The sequence below is a fragment of the Vigna unguiculata genome, chromosome 9 (assembly GCF_004118075.2).
Source record: "Vigna unguiculata cultivar IT97K-499-35 chromosome 9, ASM411807v1, whole genome shotgun sequence".
In the NCBI taxonomy this organism is placed as follows: domain Eukaryota; kingdom Viridiplantae; phylum Streptophyta; class Magnoliopsida; order Fabales; family Fabaceae; genus Vigna; species Vigna unguiculata.
In genome coordinates, this window is record NC_040287.1 from 25,081,390 (window position 1) to 25,108,053 (window position 26,664).

At 32.8% G+C, this 26,664-nt stretch overlaps 2 protein-coding genes across 4 annotated transcripts; one reads left to right on the forward strand and one right to left on the reverse strand.

The window, feature by feature from the left end:
* Nucleotides 1–6,975: 6,975 nt before the first annotated feature.
* Nucleotides 6,976–13,193, forward strand: LOC114195860 (ferrochelatase-2, chloroplastic-like). The gene is made up of 10 exons (XM_028086278.1): nt 6,976–7,441; nt 8,094–8,421; nt 8,552–8,695; nt 9,262–9,363; nt 9,934–10,037; nt 10,132–10,258; nt 11,210–11,362; nt 11,688–11,788; nt 11,868–12,069; nt 12,513–13,193. Exons 1-10 carry the CDS (start codon nt 7,323–7,325, stop codon nt 12,735–12,737), a joined length of 1,605 nt encoding a protein of 534 aa, XP_027942079.1. The 5' UTR covers nt 6,976–7,322; the 3' UTR covers nt 12,738–13,193.
* Nucleotides 13,194–18,762: 5,569 nt separating this feature from the next.
* On the reverse strand, nt 18,763–25,137 carry LOC114164626 (TOM1-like protein 5). 3 transcript variants are annotated; one of them, XM_028049361.1, is made up of 11 exons: nt 24,911–25,137; nt 24,348–24,435; nt 23,580–23,698; nt 22,455–22,533; nt 22,120–22,218; nt 21,916–22,029; nt 20,569–20,729; nt 20,188–20,263; nt 20,019–20,104; nt 19,615–19,776; nt 18,763–19,511 (listed from the first exon to the last, which is right to left on the reverse strand). In XM_028049361.1, exons 3-11 carry the CDS (start codon nt 23,678–23,680, stop codon nt 19,094–19,096), a joined length of 1,296 nt encoding a protein of 431 aa, XP_027905162.1. In that variant the 5' UTR covers nt 23,681–23,698; nt 24,348–24,435; nt 24,911–25,137; the 3' UTR covers nt 18,763–19,093. The 3 variants fall into 3 exon arrangements, with proteins under 3 accessions (XP_027905162.1, XP_027905163.1, XP_027905164.1); XM_028049362.1 differs by having other exon boundaries at nt 24,857–25,124; XM_028049363.1 differs by lacking the exon at nt 24,348–24,435 and having other exon boundaries at nt 24,911–25,120.
* Between the last annotated feature and the right edge of the window lie 1,527 nt (nt 25,138–26,664).

Here is a 26,664-nt window from a genome sequence, read left to right on the forward strand (position 1 = left end):
TATATATATATATATATATATATATATATATATATATATATATATGTTAGCTCACCTTATCTGCTTATGTTTGGCGATGATCGTGTAATTCGTTATACAGGAGCAGATGATGTTGCAGGTGGTGCTGGTGAGGCATAGAGCCGGAGAGAGGCTAGTGTGGGAAAGCTTTTACAGAGTTTATTGATATTTTATGATGTTGGAACCTCGGAGTTAATTTATGATTTTCTTATTCTATCACATTTTTATAAAGTTTTAACTTCCCGCATTTTGGGAAAGATAGTTAAATAAATGCAACCTTATTATTTCTTTTATTTTATTTGATTAAAATAGTAATATTCGACTAAGATGTTACAATAATAACCTCCAATAAATAATACATATGGTGGAGGTTTTGAAAACCCTCTCTAAGTACTAGGGGATTTTTTTATGAACCCCTAGAAAATTTGTATCTTTATTTTTTTATTTCTCTCCCTTTTTTCCTAATTTTTAATTAGATTATTTAGATTCTCTCCCTTTCTCACTGAGTTAACCAAGAGGAAAAAAATGTAGCCTTTGTGAGCCTCCATTGTTTTTGTTTCAAGTTCAAGGTAACCAAGATCTTCTTGCTTCTAATTTCGTCTCTTTATTTTTGTTGTTCTTTCAGTTTCATTTTCCTACTATCAATTTTGTCTCATTTCAATTTCAATTTCGTTTTTGTTTTCGTTTCCATGTTGCTATCAATTTTGTTTCCTTCTTTTCATTTCTTTTACTCATGCCCTAAGTCACTAATTATTTTTCCACCATCAAGTAGTAAAGTTGATCGTGCCACAGTTACCAGAATTAGAGTGTGATTCCACAGCCACCGTAACCATCGTAACAGTGTAATCCCTACTTTTGTTCAGTTACTCCTCTTTGGAGCTCCATCTTAGATTTTGTTCTTAAGTTTCACCACTTTGCCATTTTTTCTTTTCCATCTTTTCCTTTTTTTGCCGGGGTAACTTGGTAGGTTATTCGCTTTCTTTGTTGTATGCCTTCACACCTCTTTCTTGTCCCAACCGTGTCCCAACCACACCATGAACTAAGTGCAAATCCCTCAATACACAATACACAACCATACAAAGCCCACCATGTCGCTTACTCTACACTAAGGAACCCCTTAGTACACAGTAAGCAGCCATTAATACTCAGCAAACTGCTTACTCTATACTAAGGAACCCTTTAGTACATAGTAAGCAGCCACCAACACTCTACAAGTTGCTTACTCTATACTAAGGAACCCCTTAGTACATAGTAAGCGGCCATCAACACTCAATAAGCTACTTACTCTATACTAAGAAACCCCTTAATACACAACAAGCGACCATCAATACTCAACAAGCCGCTTACTTTATACTAAGGAACCCCTTAGTACACAATAAGCGACCATTAGCACTCAATAAGCCGCTTACTCTATACTAAGGAACCCCTTAGTACACAGTAAGCGACCATCAATATGCGACAATCAATATCCCACAAAGCCACGCACTGAACACTATGAAGCTTCATGATAAACAATGACCAACCCTATTTTACCCAACTGATCACCTAACACAAAGAACCTGACCTTCAAACCCCACATGACTGCCTACCGGGTACCAGGTACTAAGTACTCAAAACAACCCCCAAAATATGTGGTACCTGATCCAATCCATCCACAGGCCGCCTATAAGAGCCTATCAAGGGTTACTTTGGTAATTTCACCCATTTTTATTGGATCCAGAACAATTGAAGAGGTATTTTGGAATCCAAAGGCCCATTTCAGGTAGGATCCACAAGTAAAAAGGTATAAATAGCACAATGTTCTATGCATTCACTGTGCATTAAAATATTCTCTGAATCCCTGACATCACTAGTGTTAACTTAAGCATTGGAGTATCTTTTGCAGGCACACCTATACCGTCATCGAAGCTTCACCGGAATAAGAGAACGTCAAGTCAGCAGCTGGATACTAGAGCACCATAGGAGATTTGTGGACTACAACTTAGTCCTATAAGAACATTTCTCCCTAAATACTTATCATTCACATTTCTTCATATAAGTGATATTAAGAACATTTCTCCCTAAATACTTATCATTCACATTTCTTCATATAAGTGATATAAGTGAAACCAACACTTGTAAAAAATAATATTCCATTAATTTACTCTAGATTTTCCAGAATAATTAATCTTTATTATGTGTAGAGTAATTTTCCAGAAAAAAAAAATTGTGTAGAGTAATTTGTCTTTTATAAAAGTATCCCGAGAAAATGAAGTTATGGCTAATTCTGTTTTAATATTGTTTGGAGGAGAAGATGCCAAAATGAGGAAACTGAATGATCTACATATGTTTGATCTCAAGTCCTTGAAATGGCTTCCACCTCACTACACGTAATTGTGTTTATACTTTGTTATAATTGATTTTTGTTTTTTGCCAAGTTCAAAAACTAAAGATTCGAATTTTATGTGACAATCTATTGATAAAGACTTGATTTAAATATCTATTTGCTTTTGATAAGTAATGTTGTTATCTCACTTACAAGGGAGCAACACCTTGTCCAAGATTCAACCATGTGGCAGCTCTTTATGATGGTAAATTCTATTTATATTTATATAGATTTTGTTTCATGAACGTCAATGCAATAACGTGGAAGTTTTAATTTTTAGTATGAAAATTGGCCTTACAATGTTATTGCAAACAACTTTGGTAATCCTATTCCTATAGACCTAGTCTTAGAATATGGAGTGATAATGACTATTTCTTTCCATTAACAAAATGAATGGAAGTTGTTTGGTTCCTTAAGAAATACCTAAAATATTATTCTGAAAAATCTCATATAAGTGTATTATGAAAAAGACTATTCTTTCATTCGATTACCCATCCTTTCTCATCTACAGCTTTTAGTTTCCTCTGCTATAAGAACGGAACTATCAAATTCTTTACTAATTGTTTTATATGCTTGTTCCCATAATTTGATTGTTAATTGGTTTCTAGCAGAACCAACAATAAGAACTCTACTGGATCTAGATATTGATTTACTTTTATATAACAATAAGTTGTAGGAAATACAATAAGCATAGTTTTTTTTGTACTTAGAATTTGCCTCTGCCAAGCATAGTTTCTTTTTGTCCTTAGAATCTGACTTTGCCTTTTCTCACTATAGTTCAATGAACATGCCCAACTGGTATGCTCCTGCATTATTATTGTTCTCAACAATTCTGTGTAGTTAGTTTTCAGCCAAAATAATCTTTTGTTGTTATCCATATATATGCTATTTTATAATTATATTAATAACTACAGTATAACACTCTCCACCTTGTACTTTTTCTGTGCTTTGTAATCAATTAGCTCTATATCTTCGACTAATTTCAAAGATATATATAAATATCAACATAAGAATGAGAATCTGCTTGGACAGTGGTAGTCAAGTGCCAAAAGAAAAATTATTAACATGTGTTCTAACCTATACGTCCAAGTTTCTCATAACCATGACAAATTAGTTTTTCTTTTCTTGCACTTGGATTTAGTCCTGCAAATTTGGTTGTGTTGCAGGCACTTATAGGTATTCTTAGTTTGACGTGATAGAAGAATGTTACTTGATCAACCTGAAGATCCATGATTGAAGAACATTATTTGATTTTTATTTTGTCTAATTTTATGATTGTGAATAAAGATGTAATTTTTCTAGTTTCACCGAAACTGTGTTATTTTATATTATTTTACCTTCATATCGTAAACTTTGTACTTTTTTCCTGGAATGAATGTTATATTCACGATAATACCACATTTTTAGAATATTTGTATTTTTTCATTTTTTATTGTTTCATGTATTTATGTGCATTAGAAAAAAGTTAAATATGTTTTTGGTCCGTCAAGTTTAAGTACATTTTAGAATTAGTTTTTTTTTAAAATTTTTGATCAATTTAGTCATTTATTTTTAGAAATGCGTAAATTTAGTCCTTTTTTACCAAATTTTGTTAAGTTTATCTGACGTTTTAAGCAAATTTTATGATAGTATTTGAATTGTTTACACCGTTTGACACATTTTCGCTTTAATGTTAACTCAAATATTATCATAAAACGTTTTTGAAACGTCGAATAAACTTAACAAAATTTGGTTAAAAGGACTAAATCCATACATTTCTAAAGTTTGAGGACTAAATTAGGCCAAAATTTTGAAGGACTATATCCAATTTTCACTGGAAGTTAAGGGACAAAAAACATATTTAATCCTAAAAAAAATAATTCATATGCATTCAAAAAAAGCAAATGATGAAATTAACAAAGGTTTTGAAAACTCCTAACAGTAACGGGGGTTTTTGAAAACTCCAGCAGTAACAGGGGTTTTTGAAAACCCGGTAGTAACATGATTTTTGAAAACCTTCGGCAATAACAAGAGTTTTGAAAACCCCCGATAAGTTACGCTAGTTCAAGGAGTTGCTGAAAACTTGTAGTAATCTCTTAACTACGTTGGATCTTCCAAGGAAAGAGGGAACCTAAGTGAAATCATTAGTGGGAGTTAAAACCCCAAAAGCGCCAAAAATAACTCCAGCTAAAAAATAGAAAAAAATTAAAAAAAACCACGAAGTGACACTGCTAGTCATTGTTCATGACCGTTAACGATTTAAACGATGTTAGCAAAAAAGAACCAAATTAAACAAAATTAGCAAAAATTAGAACATATTAGAGCACAAAAAAGAAATTATGACTGATTTGACAAAACTTGATGAAAGTTAGGACCAAAAGGTATTTTAACCTATATTTTATTATAAATAATTATTTTAATTTTAAAGATAATTAAATTAAAAATAAAATAAAAAATAATTAAATTTTAAAAATATATCACTTAAAATAGAAAAATAAGGCTTAAATACCTTTTTGGTCCTCATTTTCGTAGTGTTTGTTGCGGATGGTCCTCATTTTCACAGAATGTTTAAAATGGTCCTCATTTTCACAGAATGTTTAAAATGGTCCTCATTTTTACCGAATGTTTAGAATGGTCCTCATTTTTGCAATTCGTGTTTTATTTGGTCCTTTTCTGTAACGCCGTTTAAATCATTAACGGAACATTGTACAGGTGGCACGGTTTGTATTAGGGTGTGTTACGTGTACTGTATAGGTGGCTAATTAACGTTAATTTTTCAATTTAGGGGAAATTTTGCAATTTCATCATTGGATTGCAGATTTGCAGAGGAAGCAGCTAATACTTGCCATTTCATCATTGGATTGCAGTTGCACTCTTCATTTCAATTTTCTAGTTAATCATCATCAACGAGGTAAATGGGTTCAGGGTTTTCTGGGTTGTGTTTGCTCGTGGGTTAGGGTTTTCGTAATTCTATTTTTGGGTTTGTTTGTCTTTCGATTGTTGTGATGTTCTGCATGGTTTCTAAATTACTTCCATGATTTTGTGTAGTTTGTGTCTATAGGTGGGGTTCAGTTGGGTATTATTTTAATTGGTTTGTTTGTCGGTTGTCGATGTTGGTGTAAGGTTCCCATTATTTTATTTGTAATTGATTGTAGCAGTGGTCCCCCATTGCGTTAAAGTAGGCTTAATAATACATCTTTTTTATCTGTTTAATTTACTTTAGGGCAATGAGTGATGATAGGTTCAATGTTATTGTCCACCACGGTGGTGAAGTAGAGACCCATGAAGAGGCTGCTGAAGTAGAGATTGGGGATGCCAGTGGTCTGAATAGTGATGTTGAAGTGGAAGGTGAAATTGAAGTGAACATCCTTTTCCAAATCATTAATCTGCCTCATTTGTGTCATGATGATGACATCCTTTTCATCAACACCACCATTTAAAAAAGTTGCAGCCCACATTATTAGAACCACCACTCTATAAATCAATAAACCAAAAATTAAAACCAATTTATTATTAACACAAAAATAAAAATAGATTGTACCCAAAATTTTCTACCAATATTCTTTGGAGTTCTTGCCATTCTCAAAGCAGCCATCTCTCTGCAACTACAAATCGGGGTTAATTCGTTGAACCACCAATAGTGCACGAAGTGATACAACACGGTTGCCTCCAACGATTACAACCAGAGGTAAAGGAAGAAGATTGGGACCGTAACATACCTATATAATGGGATTGCAGGAAGAAGAAGATTGCAGCAATACCAATTGGGAATGGAGGAACAAGATTGCCAAAACTCACCAACTGCCCAAACATTCCCTACCAAAACCCTAACTCACTTATTTATCCCCAAATATCTAATTAAGCCAATATACCCTAATACAAATCGTGCCACATGTACAATGCTTCGTTAATGATTTAAACAACGTTATAGAAAATGACCAAATAAAACACGAATTGCGAAAATGAGGACCATTCTAAACATTCGGTAAAATGAGGATCATTTTAAACATTCTGTAAAAATGAGGACCAATCACAACAAACACTACGGAAATGAGGACCAAACAGGTATTTAAGCCAAATAGAAAATTAGTAAAAAATTATTTTAATTAAAAGAACTGTTACGTGAAGAATAAAATTAGAAATTAAATATGTATATTAAATGAAGAATCTACTTTTTCTATATAATAGTGTAGAATAGTATAAATGTTATAGATTTTAAATCACTTTATTACAATTTAATAACTAAAATCCGACAAAAATTAAAAGTGCAGTTAAGATTTATTTTGGCATAAACAGTCTCTTTCTAACCATTTTATCTTCGATCACGATTTTATGTCCGACATAAGTAAGAAGCCAAATACAGAACAAACATCATCTTGCGCAGTATATCTTTCTCAGTTTGAAAGTAAGACATTCTCTCTCGGAGAAATCGTGTCTGTTGCAATTGACAAGCATAGTGTGTGCCTGAGAACTGAGAAAGTAAATTAAGAACTTCCCTTTATTTATAGATAAACATAATATATATATATATATATATATATTATAAATAAAAGTAAATAATTTGAAGTGAAGATTAAGATAAACCAAAAAGAAGTGGTCGGAATTGATTTCAGTTTCCTCACCTGCCTCTACCTCACAACTCCCAACATCAGCCATAACTTCAAGAGGGTCCCTTCTCTGCCTCAACATTCAGAGGCATTAATGTACCAATACTATACCAATACATTACAACAGTACAAATAACATTTTCTTCCTCTACCCTAAACCCATTGAAAAATGGAAAAAACAAACTTTCTCTCCAATCTCATTCTCACCCAACTACCCACTTGCTAGTTCTTTCAACCCTCTCCTCCAGATTATTTGGAATTGAGTAAAGTTATCATCTTTTCGCTATATTCATTTCTGGGTAGTTCTTGCTCATAGCATTGGACTGTGCTGATCTATCACTGTAATTGAAGCTATGAACTCTCCAATTCATGCCCCTTCATCGTCAGCATCTTCTTCTTCTTGTTCTTCGTCCCATGTGCTTCATCCTCCTCCATGCCTCACTCATGCTTCTCGTAACCTCAAGTATCCTCTGTAAGTGTTCCACTTTTCATGATTATGATGCTTTTGTATTTTTCTGTTCTGAGCTATGTTTTCGGAATCCAACACCTTTTTCCATTTCATCCCTGTAACGGATTCTTAGCGTGACTTGAATTGGAGTTAATTAATCAGAACCACAGTAAAGAGTGTCCGTTCTAAATTTTTAAGTTATTGATAGTGGCATTTATAAGAAGGATTATCGGACAATGTTTTTATAAATAATGAAAATGGCATTTCTCGGATAATAATGCAGGTATGCAAGATTATTATTTGCTTTTTGGATGGTAAGGTGGAGTTTAACTTTGCTTACATGATTGGTTTACCTGAGGAAATATCCTTAGAATCAAGCACTCTTTGTTCCCTTTTCAAGTTTATTGTCCATGAACACAAAAATTTTGCAGATTTAAATTTTGTTGCCCTTTTTTCCCTGAAGCTGCAAACTGCTAGACTTTTATCCGAACATTTTTATGTGTATAATTTCTTTGAGGCATTGAGTTGCACATCAAAGTCCAGCTTTTCTTGGTCTTCTAAACTTCAATATGATCATATTTGGCACCTATTACATAAGTGTGTAGCCTTTGGGTCAAAAATTTTGTTACTAAAAATGTCAAGATTAACATTATGTAATTTTTTTTTATGTTCATAGGTTGTTGCCACAGACAATCTGTACCTCTCAGAAGAAGTATCGCTGCTTTGGAGCTCATATAGAGGCTTCTTTTAATACTAATCCCTTGAAAAATTACAAATCGTTCAGAAGTTCTCCATGGTGGTCTGAAACACAATCCTTGGTTTCTAACCAATCACTCAACAAACAGTTGTTCTCAGTAGGATCTTTAGCAACTTCTACATCTCAAGATGTTTCTGATACAACTCGTATTGGTGATGATAAGATTGGAGTGTTACTATTAAACCTTGGAGGTCCGGAGACTCTAGAAGATGTGCAGCCTTTTTTGTTTAACCTTTTTGCCGACCCGGTAATACACTTGGTTTTACACACTTTGCATTTGAGCTGTCATTTTTTATCCTTCAGTTCCTTTAGGTTGAGAGTAACCTGAAACTATAATTTCTTTATTGTTTGATTTGATATTATGTACAATCACACAGGATATAATACGATTGCCAAGGATATTTAGTTTTCTTCAAAAGCCATTGGCCCAATTTGTATCGGTTGTAAGGGCCCCAAAGAGCAAAGAAGGCTATGCTTCCATCGGTGGTGGCTCTCCTCTCAGACGTATGACTGATGCACAGGCATGACTCTTCCTATCAATTTGTTTCTTTTCTGATATGACATATTTTATAGTCAAATTTGTAAGTAGGCATTGGATCTTCCAATTTCAATTTCTACAAATTGAACTGATTATATTTGAAATGGAGTTGAGCTGTGCATATTTACCATACATGAAATTTGTCTCTTTCCAATTTTTCTCAACTTCAGATTATGTAAAGCGAAAAAAACAGCACAAAAGTATATAAAAGAATTTCGAAAAGATTTCTAAAAATCAATGTCATGTGCATTTCAATTTCATTTAGCTATTGTATTTATAAATTATAACTAATATATGTGGCTACTATTAGAGTAGAATTTTTTTTCCAGTAGGTACTTTAAGTTACTAACTTGGACAATGTCACCTCATCCTTAATATTTTTCCAAGCAACTAAATCAAGGTTTTCAAATTTCAGTGATCCATTTAGATTTTACAATCAACTTATAATGCTATGGGATATATTACATAATCATTCCCTTAAATAGGTACTTTTGTTTGACTCTATTAGTTGCCTAGTAGTCCTGATTCATCTAATGAGCTCTTTCACAGGCTGAAGAGTTGAGAAAATCTCTTTGGGGAAAGAATGTCCCAGCTAAAGTATATGTTGGAATGCGTTACTGGCATCCTTTCACTGAAGAAGCTATTGAGCAGGTAGTCATGATGTAAACTTCAAAAGAATTTGTTTAAGATCATGCCATTGGTGGATTCTCTTCCCTGTTATTGTCCTTCAATCTGAGTTAAAAGATGTAGCTGTATGCTTCATATTCTAAAAGGAAGCTTGCAACATTTCAAAGGGTTGCTTGAAGCAATTGTCTTTGATATTGCATTATTGGGCAGCTTCCATGTAGCCAATGCGTTCTATCCTTGTGGAGTTATGCCTTGGCCAATACCAATTAAATCTGACTCCTAACCTTTTTCTAAGATTGTCAGTAATTAGCTTAATGTATGCAAGTGAGCACACATTCACATGCTTGTGTGAACAAAAGTGTTGAGCTCTGATTCTTAGAAAGATCACTGTGTTTATTGTAAGCAAATTTAAAACATTAAGCTTGATTAGCAAAGAAAGAATAAATGATAATAGTGTTGAAAATAAATATTAAGGAATCATGAAATTTTATTAAAATTGTGATAACTTTTGGAACGATATTTATCATTTATCTTTTTTGTGATTTCTGGCCTACCTGATTATAATTAATTTATCCCTTAAAATATATTGTGTAGATTAAAAGGGATGGAATTACAAAGCTTGTTGTTCTTCCACTTTATCCTCAATTCTCAATCTCAACCAGTGGATCAAGCCTACGTCTGCTGGAGAATATATTCCGGTGATTACTGAAAAAATATTATCTCATTCATTATACTTCAAATATATCAACTATCTAACGTTCTGTTATATTGTGAATTATTGTTTGTTCTCAGAGAGGATGAATATCTAGTCAACATGCAGCACACGGTAATACCATCATGGTATCAGCGTGAAGGATACATAAAGGCCATGGCAAATTTAATTGAAAAGGAGCTGAAGAGTTTTGACAGCCCTGACGAGGTTCAACATTTTGTTAATGTTTAAAATTTAAACGACTTTTAAAAAAGGGCATGGTTCCTTGACATTTTTTATAATTCAAATCTTGACCTTTTGGTAACAGATTGACAAACTAACTATGCTTGATTTCATCAGACTTTTAAGATATATTATATTTTGTTTTATTGAGATTGCTGTGTTGACAATTTTTGTCATTACTCTATGTCTTCGTTTGGCATTGCTGAGAAGTATATTTCCTGAAATTTAGTTTGATAGGGAAAAATATGGTTTAGGAAATTATAATTCTGTATTAGGAATTTATTAGGTAGTTGTTTTTATATTAATTCCAGATTAGGCAGTTATAGGTTATGATGTGACAGTTATAGTGACATAGACTCTCAAAAAGACTATAAAAATTAAGTCATCAGATTGTTATTATTGATGTTTTGGAGGAGGAAACTTCCTGTTAGTGTGCAACCTTGTATCTGATGATGTTTGTACTTAAATCTAGCTTAAAAACCTACTTATGGAACCAAACTAAAATGTTTAACTGCAAAGGACAGTTTCCTTATTTAAGCCTTAAGGATGAGGCTGCTTCTGTACTGGGAGGCATTGATAAGTCAAAATCTGATTTAAGCTGTTACAATTCTGCATTAATATGTTATGAGGCAATAATTTTAATATTGATTTCGGATTAGGAAGACATAGGTTATGATTTAGCAAATGTAGTGGTATATAAGTTGTGTAATAGACTTGTAAAGAGGAATTAAGGTGTCAGATTGTCATTTTCAGTGTTTTGAAGGAGGAAACTCGCTAGGGGGAAACCCTGTGTTTGTTGACAATGTACTCAAATTTAACTTAAAAACCAGATCATTTCTATACTTTAATCAGAATCCAGTGTTTGTTTATTCATTCCAGCAGAGTTGCTCTAGTTTCTGTGTTGGCATGAGTCCAAGTAATTCATGCTTGTTGCAGGTCATGATATTCTTCAGTGCACATGGGGTGCCTCTTGCATATGTGGAAGAGGCTGGTGATCCATACAAGGTTGAAATGGAGGAATGTGTGGACTTGATCATGGAAGAACTCGAGACTAGAAAGATAACTAATCCCTATACCCTTGCTTATCAGGTAACTCCTTTTTGTTTTCTCAGCAGTTGATTCTCTATAAGTTCTGATTTCTATTACTTATTCTTTGTTAGATTTTCTACTAAAATGCCAGTATATTTCCCTCACCCAAATAATAATTGGAAATTCTCTTAGTTGAGTGATTCATTAGGCAATAATATTCAAAATAGATCATCATGTTCACCAACGCTCCCATAAAGAAAGCTCCTTGGGAGAATTTCTTTACAATTAGTCCTTCCGCATGTCTTCAAACATGCCATCTTTTTATACCCTAGATTTAGAATTTCTGTTTCTGGACTTCTAACAGTTGACTATAATATTGTTACAGAGTAGAGTTGGACCTGTGGAATGGTTAAGACCCTATACAGACGAGACAATAATTGAACTTGGAAAAAAGGGAGTGAAAAGTCTGCTGGCTGTTCCAATTAGGTAAATGTTGTCTCTATCTTCTCCACCTCTTTTCCTTGTTTCTTCCCATGCACATTGTTAACCCCTGCTTAATTCACAGCTTTGTCAGTGAGCACATTGAAACACTAGAAGAAATTGATGTTGAATACAAAGAATTGGCTCTAGAATCCGGTATACAAAATTGGGGGCGTGTTCCTGCTCTAGGATGTGAACCTACTTTCATTTCTGATTTGGCAGATGCTGTCATTGAGAGTCTCCCATATGTCGGTGCCCTGGCAGCCTCAGACCTTGAAGCTCGACAGGTACTCTTTTGAACACCCATATAAATTTATGTTTCATATTCTAGATCAAATCTGCATGGCTTTTGGAAAAAAGGTAGATGTCACAGGAAGCACCACTGAAGAGAGTCACATAAGTTGTAGTCCTGTAAAAGGAGTTAAAGGAAGATTAAGAATAACATTATAAAATATTATTAAAAGTGACATCGTGGTAAATAGTATCCCCTCAGAATTTAGTTTTTAACTGAACCTCATGGCTTTTTGTGATTCACGTAATCAAAATAAGAAATGATTGTTGTTATTATTTTTATTTATTATTATATTCATGGTGGAAATATTTCATTCAGTGTTCTTTTAAGCATTATTGAAAACTGACAGAATTTTCCGTAGATTTGATGATGATGATATATTTTGTAGCTATATAGTTGCATCTTATGATCTGATTGAAAGTTTGCGGTCTTTGTCAGTCCCTTGTTCCACTGGGCAGTGTAGAAGAGTTATTGGCAGCATATGATACACAACGCAAGGAGTTGCCACCACCAGTTATAGTGTGGGAATGGGGTTGGACAAAAAGTGCTGAAACCTGGAATGGAAGAGTAGCAATGTTGGCTGTGCTTCTTCTTTTGTTTTTTGAAGTCACTACAGACAAGGGTTTGCTGCACCAATTCGGAATATGGCCCTCACTTAGGTGAATGAAGAATCACCATGTGCCCTCTAAAGACAGGATTTAGTTGAGTTAAGTTTTTGATTCTGTCAGTACATGGCTTTTTTATACTACAGTCAAATCATGTTCTTAACACAGTTTTCGAGTAGTTTTTATCATAGTCAAGCTGCACTTTACAATGTGTTAAGGCATGATTAGAGTAATGTAAAAAGGTCTTGACAGTGGATCAGTTTATATCCATTCAGTTTTGCTTGTATTTCCATAATTTAAGCATCATGTGCTTCTCAGATCAAGGCATGCACCCAAGAGTTCTCAAATGCAGTTTAGGCACTGTATTTGAGGATTGAGACGGGAGAGAAAATTTGTATACTACAGAATATTTTTGTATGTATTTAAACTGGAAAACTGGCTTTCATGAGTTGGAAAACTACTAAGCTGTTGTAGATGATGAGCAGTTGAGGCAATAACAAATTCTTGTTGTGAAGTGTGAACTCATCGGAGAACACTAGCAGTTTTACTGTTATGTTAGCCAAGATCTACACAGAAGAGATTCTGTAAAAGGTGATGAAACTCTTGTTCAGTTTCTTTGCACCTGGACCAGACACAAGCACTGATCTAGACATGTAGCAAAACTTACGAAGAAAGTTTAGGAAAAACGGATATCGCCTCATCTGAGCAAGTTTTACTACTAGATATATAATGTACAGTAACACCAAAAAAATGTTACTAAATCATGAAAAATGTTACTAATATAATTTAGTAACATTTTATCATATGTTACGTATTTTCTAAGTTATTATTAATTTTTTTGTCACATTTATACATATTAATAGAGACATTTAAATAAATGTTACTAAAATTTTTAAGTGACATTATTTTAATATAAGTGTAACATTTTTAAAATGTTACTAAAATTTTATAAAAATGTTACTAAAATCTGATAATAACATTTTTTTTAGAGAAAAGTAACAACTTTTACTAGAAATTTTTAGTAATTTTTTCTTAATAAAAAGGCTACATGTTAAAAATGTTACTAAAATTTTTTAACAATATTTATTTTATAGATACATTATAAATAAGTTATTAATTTAAAACTTTATAAAAATTTCATGTACATGTTCATCACTATATATATATATACAATAAACAAGTCAGATTTTTAGGATAAAAGTATTTGTACTTATTGATTACATTACTTCTAGATTTGTATACTAAATAAAGCATTTGGGAGCACCAGTCTCTAACACCAAGATGACATATCCTGCTAACAAAAAAGAAGTTTGTCATTACCTTCTAATAGAATTTAGCAATTTTCATTTTCTTTTATGTACTGCATCCACACATTTAACACTAGCACTCCCAAATTCATTTATTGTCAGTCTTATCATAAATTTGGGTGAAACTCTTCACTTAAAAACATCAAATATATCAATGATACCAAAACATAACAAGAACTATCACAAAAATTATTATTTTAAATGAAGAATTTTATCAGAAATGGTAAGAGGAAAAAAAATCAAGAATTTAGAATGGTGATTAATTTAATAACAAAGGAGCAACTTGATTCTATTCCCTATAAACATATAGAAAACACAACTTGAATCATTCATTTCTTTAGAATTTGATTTAATTGGGATACTAAAATCTCAAAAGTCATTTGTAAGCTTAACATGCTTCATTCTCATTCCTATAGACTTGGAAGAACAAGTCTTGATGTTGAAGTATGGAATGTACAGGGATGAGGCAAGGAAGCACCTCCAGAAACTAGGTAAAGCTCCGTTTTTAAGTATTTGTCTTGTGTACATGCAAGTAACCAATGCGAAGAACCATGAAAAAGGCATATAACAGAGCAATGAAATTCCTTCAAATAAAACACACAAACCAACCAATATGACAAGCCATATCACCGCACCAACAAAAGAAACAATCATCAACTTCCAAGCAATAACAAAAACCATAGTCTTAATTTTCCAACCACACATCACAAATTCATGCTCCAAGAATCTTACATTTTCAATATAGCACCTTCTTCCAACACTGTCTCTCCACTGGGTAGTGGAGAGAAATGGCAGACTACATTGTTTATTGATATACATTTGGGAAAACCAACTCCTCTCTCAATCTTCCTCTTCACATTCTCATATACATTTCTAGTTTGCCTACACAAACAACACCTATTAATAAAATTATGTAAACATAAAGACAAATAAAAAAAAAAAGATAACATGTACACAGGTTAAAATATTAGACAATGTCCCCTCTTATAGAAATAAATATAAGTTTACTCTCTAATATATGAATCGCATTTCTCACAGATGTCCACAATCATGGCCTTAGGTTTACATTCCAAAATAACAAGCTTACAATAAACCACAAATGTAAATAATTCTAGTTGTCGGGCATCCGAATTCGGGGTACATGGCTCCCCTGCCATGAACAATTGATGAAACTCCTTCACCATTGAGTTACGAGTCAATAATTTCCTTCATAATTGGTTTTCACTTACTACAACTCAACAATTGCTTCAATTTTTGTTGTTGTTGCTATGTCAATGCAAGTACCTATTCACGCGACTTAACTCTTGCATTAATTCTACATCTCACTCTCTTTCTCCACACATACTTTGACTCTCTTTTACAAGCATTGTATAAGAAAAGTCCCAAAATTATTTTGACAACAATTCCAAAGAAGAGATAATATATTTGTATTTTGATTAGCTTATTAGGTTAAAAAAGTGTTTACATTAAAGACAGAAAGCAAAGTAAAAATAGAATCGTTGCAAATCAATTGTGAGCCCTAATTATCCAATCGATCTAAGTTCTCAAAATTAACACATAAACTCGCATCCTAAATCCATTGCATAATGTAAAGAGAAGGAGATCGAGAGATTGGAGAGAGCAAGAGATCGAAGAGAGGGGCAACCTAGCTGGACTTCATCTATAACTGAGAATAAACCTTGTCAAAACTGCAACAAAGATTCAAAAAATCTCTACTAGCCTCATCGGAGATGAGAAGCTTCGTCATTAAATCCCAAAGTAAAGCACGTAATAGCCTGAAGAAAACGACAAGCGGAACTGAATAAGGAAATAATCTAAAACTGATAAACTTATGTTCTGGATTTGGTAAGTAAGACCCATTTTTTTCTTTCTTTCTATCTCCAACGTTTTGGCCTTGGTTTTTATTTGGGAGCCCTGAGTCAGTCCACTTAGTACCCCCAAGACCCCCTTCCAGCCCCTAACTCTCTCATTTTATCTCATTCACCAAAAAAAGTTCTCACTCTTCCTCTTAGTGTTGAAATAAGAGTTATGCTAGGGCAGCTGCAAAATTCTCCTTCCAGTTAGCTGAAACCATCTTTCACCATGTAAGTTGAGCTCTAAAACTCTATCCCTTCATTCTTCTCTATTTGGTAGCTCTAGTTCCATGTGAGTCTCAATCGTGGTCTCATTCTTATCTCCCATAGTTCTATTTTTCAGCTTCTTAAATCTGCTCAAGGTCTTGGTGCTCCTCCCTGAAGGGTTTCTTGTGTTAGTTCTCAGTTTTGAGGTAAGGGAAGCTAAACTTTAAAACCTTTTTTTTAGTGTCTTGCATGTTTTTGGTTTTGAATCATGCTTAAAATGGTGGTTTGATGTTCGTGGTTGTGTTTCTTAAGTTTTGTTGTTTAGATTTTGGGTTTTTTGCATGTTGAAACCTGTGGAAATCTGCTATTCTAACTTAAGCGAGAATTTCTAGCTTAAGCGAGATCAGTCTAGCTTAAGCAAGAGCAGTAAAATTTCACTTTGCTCTTTGTTAGAATTTTAGCTTAAGCGAGACCAGTCTAGCTTAAGCGAGAATTTCTAGCTTAAGCGAGATCAATCTAGCTTAAGCGAGAATTGTTGCAGAATTTTAATTCCTTACTTTAACTTGTGATTGACTGAGTTAATGTTAAAAATATGATGTATGAAGCTATGCATGAATGAGGTGACATTTATATTTTCTTGTAATTGATGTGTTTGGTGTGAAACGAAACATGACTTGATTGGTTGGTTGGGCATTGACATGAGATTATAATGCTTGAGATAAAATGTGGATTTGGTGTGAGAAACATGGACATGGCATGAGTGGACGTAATTCCATGAAACTCTTGGCGAGATTTCATGGTGGTGTGGTTATATAGGAGATGTTTAGATCAAAGAAGGTATTCTAAACTCTGATAATTGTTCACGCTCATATAGAGTAGAATGATTTATGTGGTGAGAGTGGCAGGAGGTCCTAGTTTCTGGCAGGATAATGGCCTTAGATAATCATGGATTAACCTTGTGTGTGGTTGTGTGATAACTCCTTGTGTCTAGACTCTGCAGAGTTTAGAAACCAACACACGTGCATACTTCCTTTAGAATTCTATATCAATGCATAATCTGGATAATTGAGTTTGAGAGTCTTGCATTGTTTGCCTTCACATGCCATGTGTGTTTATTGAAAAGCCTGTTTAAAAATTTGCTTGTATACTTATATGATGAAAATTATTTTTATCTCTAGCTTACCATTTTTTCTTTGTGTCTGTTCTCTTGTTTGACTTTTTCCTTTTTGCGATGATCGCCAAATCTTTTATGTGAGCAAATGTGGAGACTCTTGGTGATTGTGATGTTGGCGGGGGAGTTGTTGTGTAGTTAGGCTTCTTGGATCCTTTATAGCTCATTATTAAACATTTCTCTTTGTGTATTGTTATTTTGTAATTTCTTGCTCTGTGAGCAAATTTTCAATTTAATCTAATATGTGATTAGTCTATGGTTAGGACATTGTGATGTGCCTTTGGAGTATTCCTTTGAGTATACTATGAATGACCGCAATGGTTGATTCTTATATACTTTATGTCGATTTCCCTTTTTTTTATATATACCATATACATGCGGCATTCGTTAGAATTATTCTATTCAATTGGGACGCTACATTATAAATTAGAAAATAAAGCACCACGTGAATAAATAGTCTGAATCATTCTAACCGTTAAAATATTAAAATAATATATAAACAATTATAGTGGTTAAAATAAACAATCATAAATAACAATTTTTTGAGCAGCTTATTGGAAAAAAAAGTTAACCGTTAATAAAAATTAGTTTTTTTAGTGATTATTTATAATCATATATTTTAAAAAAATGTTACTACAATAAATATAATTTATATATAATAAGAATTTTAATAAATGTAAAAAATATGTTTACTAAAACTAATAAATCTCGCAGGGAATGTTATTATATAATTATTAATATAAATTAATAATTTATAATAACATTTATTCAACATATAATTTAATATAATTCATAATAGTATTTATTTGAAAAACATCATAATAATTTATAAAATTATCTACGGTAACACTTTTAATAATTATGATAATAGAATGTTACTAAAAGTAGGGAAAGTGTAATAATCTTCAGTGACCTTTTTAAAAATGTTATAACATTATTGTTAATATTATATATAGTAACATTTTTAAGAAAATGTAACTATAATAGATATATAGTAACATTTTTAATAAATGTAACTAAGCAAATATTACTGTACCTCACATATGTTGTAGTGTAAGTCTCCATGAGTTCAACTAAAAAAGATACTAGTTAAGAGTGATGCTAAAGTTATTATATAGTAAGATTGGACGATATCAAATGGAAACCAAGGAACAAAGTAGAGTGCAAACGGAAATAAAAATAATGGAGAAATTTTCCTCGCTTTTCTTTCACTGCATATCACAATAAGGGTGTATTAAGAGAAAATCACTTTTTCAAAAGTGTTTATTTTGTTATAATATAAAACTTCAATGTTATCTTGCAATGTTTTCAGTATTTTATTACTACTTAATCAATTAAAAAGAATTAACTTCAGTTTCCATTTCATTTTGCCTTTCACTTCGATTTAATCAGTCACAATTATCATAGTTAGTTTCTACATGAATTTTAAAATATCTATGATGAAACAACACATCAAATCAAAAGACAAATCTACAACCTAAGCAAGCAATTGTAGCTAGTTTTGAATGTAGATTTCGCTGTAGTCAAATAAAAAAGCAAAACACGTACGAACAAGTAAATGTGGTATTTAAAGGTTTTTAGAAGGTTCCATGGGAAGAAAAACTGTGGTTTCTAGAAACCAAGTTAAAAAGAAAAAATGTTATGACACTTGCACCTGAAACTCACAAACCTCAGGTCATGACACATAATCTGATAACATAATTACAAGTAATTTGTAAACTGAAGCAGATGTGGTTTCCTTTTTTTCCCTCCCATCTCCATACTCACAAAGACTGAATGAGAAATCACCAATTCCTCACAACAGCTTCTTCAATAATACCAACTCCAAATGTAGACAAAAATGAAAAGAAAAGATAAAGATCCGGTTGTGAAGAGATCATTCACTAAAATCAAAGCTTCCACTGTGAGAGCTGCTGCCATTACGACTATGCAAGGAGAGGCCTCTCATGTGGCCAGACAAATTAGAACCATCCTTGTTTTCCTGAAAAAACTTCTCCCTCTCGACATGCTTTGCAGGTGGTGGTGGAATTGCCACATGATTAGAAACATCACCGTTCTGTTTCGGCCGTGGTGGTGGTGGTGGGATCACGACAGGTGGAGATCGAGTGTCGGCTTCAGGTGATGGCAGGATGACAACAGGTGGAGATCGAGTTTCAGCATGTCGAGATTGTGGCTCTATTGAGAGTGGTCTTATTAGTGGACGATTGAGTCTCTCCCCAAGTAAACCCAAGGGAGGGTTGTCTGTTTCTGTCTCCTCATCTTCAGGTCTTGCACAAGCCTTTCCCTTACGTAATCTGCAAGGAATTAGCCATACAGAGATTAAAGAATTTGGAAAATTCAGTATCATCCTACATTACAAAAGTGTAAGAAATTGAATTCCAAAAGCAGGGAAGGCACCTTCGGACTAACTGTTCAGGCTCCTCTTCTTCCTCTGCTTCCTCATGGTTGAACCGAGTTGCTGTTGCTGTAGTTCTGCCAGCAAGAAGGTCATCATGTCTTGTGAGAACTTTCTGAAGTTGCTCATTCAATTCAATTGCCCGAGAAACTATCCTTTCATCTCTGCAAAAGATCAATGCAAAACCAGTTTAAGAAACAGATTAACCATATAATGCTAATAAATAACTGGGTTGTGCATGCACAAATATATAAACATTAGGAAAATTACAAGGAAAAAACTTCTTGCTAAAGGTTATTCCAATCTAGGATGAATGTCAAACGAAAAATCTTAGATTAGAGCTACCAATAAACTAGAAGCAAAGGCATCGAAAGAAATTAATAAAGAGAAAGTTGAAGCAGCCTACCGAGAAGCCATCACAAGATGCATAACCCTTTGCTTTTGAAAAGAACATTGTTCTACAAGGTCAAGGGTGAATTCATCCCTTGCTCCCTACAAAAGAAAACATTTACAAAGCAATAGTTAGAATGGAATTACTTTTAGATTCTAAAACTCACTCTCGGGTTGGGAGTCACCTGAGGATTTTGAGCATCAACAGCATCCAGGACCTCTTTTAGTACTTCTAATGCATTGCTAGCCTTTTGAATAATGCTACAAAAGACATGTAAATTTAAATGAGATGTGAAGAAAGAGTTTCAGAAAGAACTTATCAAAAAAACATTAAGGAAAAAAAATCACCCAAAAGAAGATTTTGAAACTACTACCTCTCATCATTCATTTCATTTGACGACATAAATATTCATATTTGGATAAATCTTTTTTATCCCATTTTCCATCTATATAACTAAAGCAAATAATCCCTCTTGCTATAATAAATCATTTGAAATATTCATCTACAGAAGGAATTTTAAAGCTATGATCAATCACAAATTTACTAAAACTGAAGCAAAAGTCACCTAGATTCAGGGACAGTCTGGGACTCAGCTTGCGGAGCAACTGCTTCATGTCTAGGTGCAGCCTGCTCCCTGTTTGGTACATTATTAGTCCTGCTAGGTTGTGAACTAGGATGGTTTGATTGGACCACTTGATCCCTTTGAGAAAACTGCACTCCGGCACTCTGAAAAGAATAAAACCAATGTCATGATTTTGTTTGTGTTGTTCAAAGAGCACATTAATTATAATGACAGGTACAGGAAAAACAAATAAATTAACCGAGCGACCATTTTTTTTATAGCAACTACTTGTATTATGTACAAAAGGACCAGAAAAATGACAGCAGTCAATACTTTAGGAAACAAATAAAGAGAAGTTAATTAGCAATGGGTGACACTGGAAATGCTTACTATCCACCATATCATGCCTCGAGCTCTAATATATAATAATATCACGATCAATCATGCCCCTTTTGATACGACCAAGAGTGTTTACCATCATGTCAAAAGCTTAAACTGCAAATAGAAGTGCAAATCTAGACCTTAAGCTTGACCACAGTTCGCCCTCAAACTTTGAGATAATTACAAACATGTATGAACCTAGGATTTGAACCATCATTAGCTCTAAGACAAAACTATTGACATGTTGTAACACTTTGGATCAGATGCAATCCAGTACTTATTTAAGCTATTGAATATGGATCTCAGCATTGAGCTTTACTCGAAATTAAACATATACCTGTGCTACCTTCTACACATGCCATTCCCTCCCTCTAAGAAACAGTTTGCCTAAGAACCTTGAAATGAGTAGAACATATCAAACTTGAAATTTGTATGTGTGAGCTCTAATACCAAATGATATGATCAATAGTCCTTACCACCATACTAAAAGTTTAAGTTGTTAGCTAAGGCACAACTCTCACATATAGTCAGAGGCAGACTTGTTCTATTTATACCGTCGAAGATGGGCCCAAAGGCTGAACCTGATGTACAAACCCAACATGTACTCTTGCGACCCTTTGGGCATATCACCATGGCACAAAGTTCCTTTCCCATTTAGTCATCACAATGCACTCTAAACTATATAAGCAACTACCATACTATAACCTGATCATAATTACCGGGAGTCATCACTTAGCCTCATATATCCAGTTTAAATATGAACACAAAAATTACCCTTCAAATAAGCAAGTAAAACTTCAATTGCTGCCAATTGAAAAATGACTGCTAGTCTCTTCTTATACTTTTAAAATCAGAGTTAAAATAAACTTTCTTTGCCTAGTCAACAGCCTAACTACAGCTTATTAATCAAATGAATCCAGATCAAAACATAAGACTGTCCTAGGGTTTTGTACGCAAATTTGTACCTACCACCAACTCATAATATGCATTATAATACTGTGGAAACTTTCCAGACGCACCACCAAGGGATGTTTGTGTGGCATCTAATAGGAGAAAGATCCTCTCCCTCACAGGCAAATCAGACTGCAAACAAAGAGCAAGAGAGAATAAAAAAGTGAGGTTAAGAAAAAATGACAATGCTAGATAACAGAAGTCTTTGCAGTGAAAACTAACCTTTTTCTTCACAATTTTTACTAGAATGGGAATGATTCCAGTATCAATCACCTGCTCATGAATATGCTCTCCAATATTGTTCATCAACATTTCCAGCAACTAGAAAAGCAAAATAGATCAAAGATGGTTAAGTACAACACTACAGAACAGGAAAGCAAGAAATGTAAATATTTAACTCAAGAATGTCAAATAACCAAGATTTTCTGCATCAGATACAATGGAAACTATGTGGTTTCAAACTGTCTCTATACAAGTTTTTCAGCATAGGTTAAAACTTTTAGAAATTCACACAGAATAACGAGAAACTAAATTCATGATAAAGTCATTATACTCACCATGACAGCATAAAGTTGAGTATCAGGGTGTTTACTTCCTAGTCTCTTTTTTATAGCTTTGACAACATCTCTAGCTTGCCTGCATATTCAAAAGACGTGATAGTTAAAAACAGAAACAATGGATGGATTATCCTGACAATCCTACATGTTCATCTATGTTCATAATCAAGCCCAGATAGGGTGAACAAGAACCATGAACTTAATTTGAATTGTAAATTAAGAGCTCATTTGGATTTGATCATTCTTTTTAAGACTTAGTTGATTCTTTTTCTCAAAACCTCTCCAAGATTTCAATCATAAGTACTAGTAGGTTTCTTGATAGAAGAAACCGATTCAAAGATGTTTTCACTCACAGAAAACACAAAAAAACACCCTCTCAGAACTGTATATGCCTCGTTTATTTGTTTCTCAACAGTCATACAACAAGAACACTGTCAAGGGATGATGTTTCCCTTCTCACAGGACACTAAGAATCCTGTTTATACTCTCAACATACCAAAAAACGTCCCCCACAAAAATAAAACCCACCAATATATAGTCTTCTTATTAGGAAGACTATAACCTCCTAAGCTCCTAACCAACCAACTATTTGTTTTATTCCTTCTTACACAGACATTTAGTTTCCTTACAGATACTTTGAACACAATGTAAGCAAATGTAACCACACACTACTATGGCGGGCATAAAATATCAGTCATTAGCCAACTAATTGAAGGGTTACAACTTTTCCTTTTGAGAAAAAAAAAATCGAATATAAAAAGGTGCACCTAGAATGAAAAATAACTTATTCCTAAGAACCCAGCAATCAATTTCACCAAGACCAAAGAAAAATGATCATTCATAAGGATTATCCTCCAACATCAAACACACAGTTAGCCACTTGGCAAAGCTCAGGTGGCAGTGGTAAAGATCATAGGTTCGTTTCCTAAGCAAAGAAAGAAAAAACACACACATTCACAAAGTTTCCTTAGTCAAAATCTGAAACATAAAAGGTTATATATTAACAAATTTAAATGAGTTTAGTCTCATGTGATACAAATATACCATTGGCACCAACTGTTCATTCACATTGTTCAATCAGAAACAAGCAACATTGAATAAGGTTATAAAAAGCATTTTGGTTACCTTCTATCATGAGCAACTAGCTCACAGATTTCAATATTTTTTGCCCAATCAGTTTCAGCTAGTTTCTCGCTTGTTGCACCATTGACTAGCTCAGCTGCCATCTTTTTCTAGATTTTAATCTAAAAATAAATAGAATATAAAACGTTAAAGGTATTTCAGAAGCAGAGGCAATCAGGCAGCAAAAAGTTAACAAAGTTTGACAATTTACCAGCTATTGCTAGAGAAAAATAAACAAAGCCGTCTGATAGAATTTCCAAAGGATACCGTAAAATTCAGATTTAAGACATACAAATACAAATATAAAGACAAAAAAAAGGATGGCTTTAAATAATGAATAACAACAGTTGAAGACAAAATGATGAACCAACTCTTTTTCCATATGAACAGCTAGACAGGAGAGCAGAAAAACTATAGTCAAAACATTCAGAAGAATTTAGAGGCCAATGGTTTTTCCATATATATAATTTACAAGAGAACATTATAGTGTCATTTGATCTCTTGCAGTGGAAAAAAAGCTTGGCTTGTTGTCGCTGTATGAATAACAAGATAGAATGTAGAGTATCTCTCAGATCTTTGAGAAGCCTATATCACATAGTTTTAGTTAAAAATTAGAGATTCATATCAAAAATTAAACAACTCAAAAATTACAGATTCATATCAATCAGACCGTTAACTATCATATCATCATTTACAACATATTTGCAGAGAAAAACATACAGACAATAACTGCTATGTCAACACTCATAATTTGAAACAGTATCAAATCACCTTCAAGAAAATTAACCTCAGTCCAAAGTGAAAAATGTCATCATGTCACAATAGCAATTGAAGTCTGAAAGGGTATGTCATGAACTACCTGCAAAAAATAAAAAAACATCAAGAGGACGAAAATTCAGAATACATGACTCAATTTCGGTTTCATAAAAAAAAATGCATTGAAGAAAATAAGCCAAAACTACAATCTGTATAACCCTTACTAACCAAAGAAAGAAAGAAAAAAAAAAGAAAAAGTTTATAGTCCAGAAGGGGCAAAAAACAGGAAAGGATGAAATGAGACAGTGAACTATGAAATTAAAATTACTGTCCATTGCTCCCATCTTTTTTCCCTCGTAAGCATGAACATAATGGGTATCATAATTAAGCACAAAAAACAATAATTGCTGCAGCATCCAACTGAATCGCGATACAACTTAAACTGGTCTCAGATCTGAATTAAGGCACAACAACAAAACCCACAACTCGAAGAAACACAAACGAAACTCAAGAAGAGTGAAAACCTTCTAAAAATGAAAACTTTGGGGAGTTCGATCTTATGGGGTGAGAGTTAGCACCTGTGAAGACGGACACAACGATAGAGATGACGAGGAAGAAGGCGAGGAAACACTGATAGGCCCTAAAGAGCTTCAGCATTTGATTTCACAGAAGATCAAGTGCCAATTCTCTTACTTTTTCTCTTTTTTTCTTAACTTTAACCTTTTCTGGAATATGATGATAGTGAAATTCGCATGTGGGGTACTGTATTTTAAGGTTGTGAACAAATTGTTAGCTTGCAGAAAATGAGGTAAATGTATGTAAGAGAGGGAATTTACGTATGAAGTTCAAGCAATTATTACTTACTAGTGAGGAATTAAATTAATTAAACATATAAAAAAATTAAGTGAAGAAATATTATTATTATTATTATTTTTAATTATTATGGGAATTGAAAATAGGTAGGAAAAGAATCTAAGATTGGCTGTTACGACGGTTTACTTCTTTGAAGAGACAGCACCGCCACGACAGAGCTGTCTGTCCCAAAAGCTAAATCTTCTCTTTCCAACCAATCCTTCAAATTAATAATGATTGTTAAGGGTTTTTTTTTTTCATTGAGTTTATATATAACTCAATAAAATTACTTTATAATATAAAATTTTTATTAATGTATAATATTTAATTATTTTTAAAAAAATAAATATTTCGAACGTAAAATTAACCACAATTTAATATCAATGACTCAATAACTTTGAACAAATCACATTATAATAATTTTTAATATTATTTTAATAACTAAATCTATATCAACTCGACTTTTCTTTTAAAAGTTTGTAATATAAAATTTGTATTTCGCATCATTTAGTATCAAATAATTATATACATAAAACATCAAATTGAAGCTTTACTTAATAAATCTAAACTGAGGATTACTCGGTCCATTTGATGTGTCATATTACTTTCGGTGCTTATGATAACTGATTCTTCGATTTGCATCATATATTTATTTATGGTAGACATGTACATGTACTTGTTAATGGTATTTTAAAATAATTTACTAATACTTATTAATAAAATATTTAGTCTATTCAATAGTAACATTTTCATAATTATAATAATTTATAATTTTTTATATTAACAATTTTAATATATATTATTTAAATTTAAATTCACACATACAATAACAATTATATGTATTTTTTTAAGAATTATTATATATCTTTTAAGAATTATTATATAAATGTATTGACGTATCAGTGTGGTATTTGATACATATATTATATTCGTACTGTACATATATTATTCGTACATCATAAGTTTTGGGTATGTCAGTCATTTACTTCTATTTGTAATAGAATAATTCTAAGCTCTTCAACATTTTTGCTATATTTTTATTTATTAAACAAATAAATGTTGAATAATTTTAAAATTTAAAATATTCAATATATTTCTTTTTTTTTGATAAAAACACTAATAAGGTTTATACAGGTTGATATAACTCCATTGATTTGCATCCACTCACTCTTCCATGGATATTTTTTTCCTATCGTTTTCTTTCTCTTTTAACGAAATTTTTATTATTTATTCAGTCAATAAAGATTAATATTTAAGAGAGACGGAATTAGTTTCCAGTAAGATTGTATTTTGATGGAAGGGTTATCAATTTCATGCAGTTAAATAATATACTAACCATTTCAAAGTACATAACTAATTGCAGCAATTACTTTTTATGAAATTGTTTCGTCTTATTTTCTTTTAGCGTAATTTAAACAACTCTTGTATTATATATGTCAATCTTATTAATAATTTATTCTTATTGGGAAATTGGTTTACC

Coding starts and splice junctions, on each gene's coding strand:
- LOC114164626 (XM_028049361.1), bottom strand. CDS start 23,680: ATGGCAGCTGAGCTAGTCAATGGTGCAACAAGCGAGAAACTAGCTGAA. Junction 20,730..21,915: donor ATGCATATTATGAGTTGGTG/GTAGGTACAAAT, acceptor TATTCTTTTCAG/AGTGCCGGAGTGCAGTTTTC. Junction 19,777..20,018: donor CATCTTGTGATGGCTTCTCG/GTAGGCTGCTTC, acceptor GATCTTTTGCAG/AGATGAAAGGATAGTTTCTC.
- LOC114195860 (XM_028086278.1), top strand. CDS start 7,323: ATGAACTCTCCAATTCATGCCCCTTCATCGTCAGCATCTTCTTCTTCT. Junction 10,038..10,131: donor CTGCTGGAGAATATATTCCG/GTGATTACTGAA, acceptor GTTTGTTCTCAG/AGAGGATGAATATCTAGTCA. Junction 12,070..12,512: donor CAGACCTTGAAGCTCGACAG/GTACTCTTTTGA, acceptor GGTCTTTGTCAG/TCCCTTGTTCCACTGGGCAG.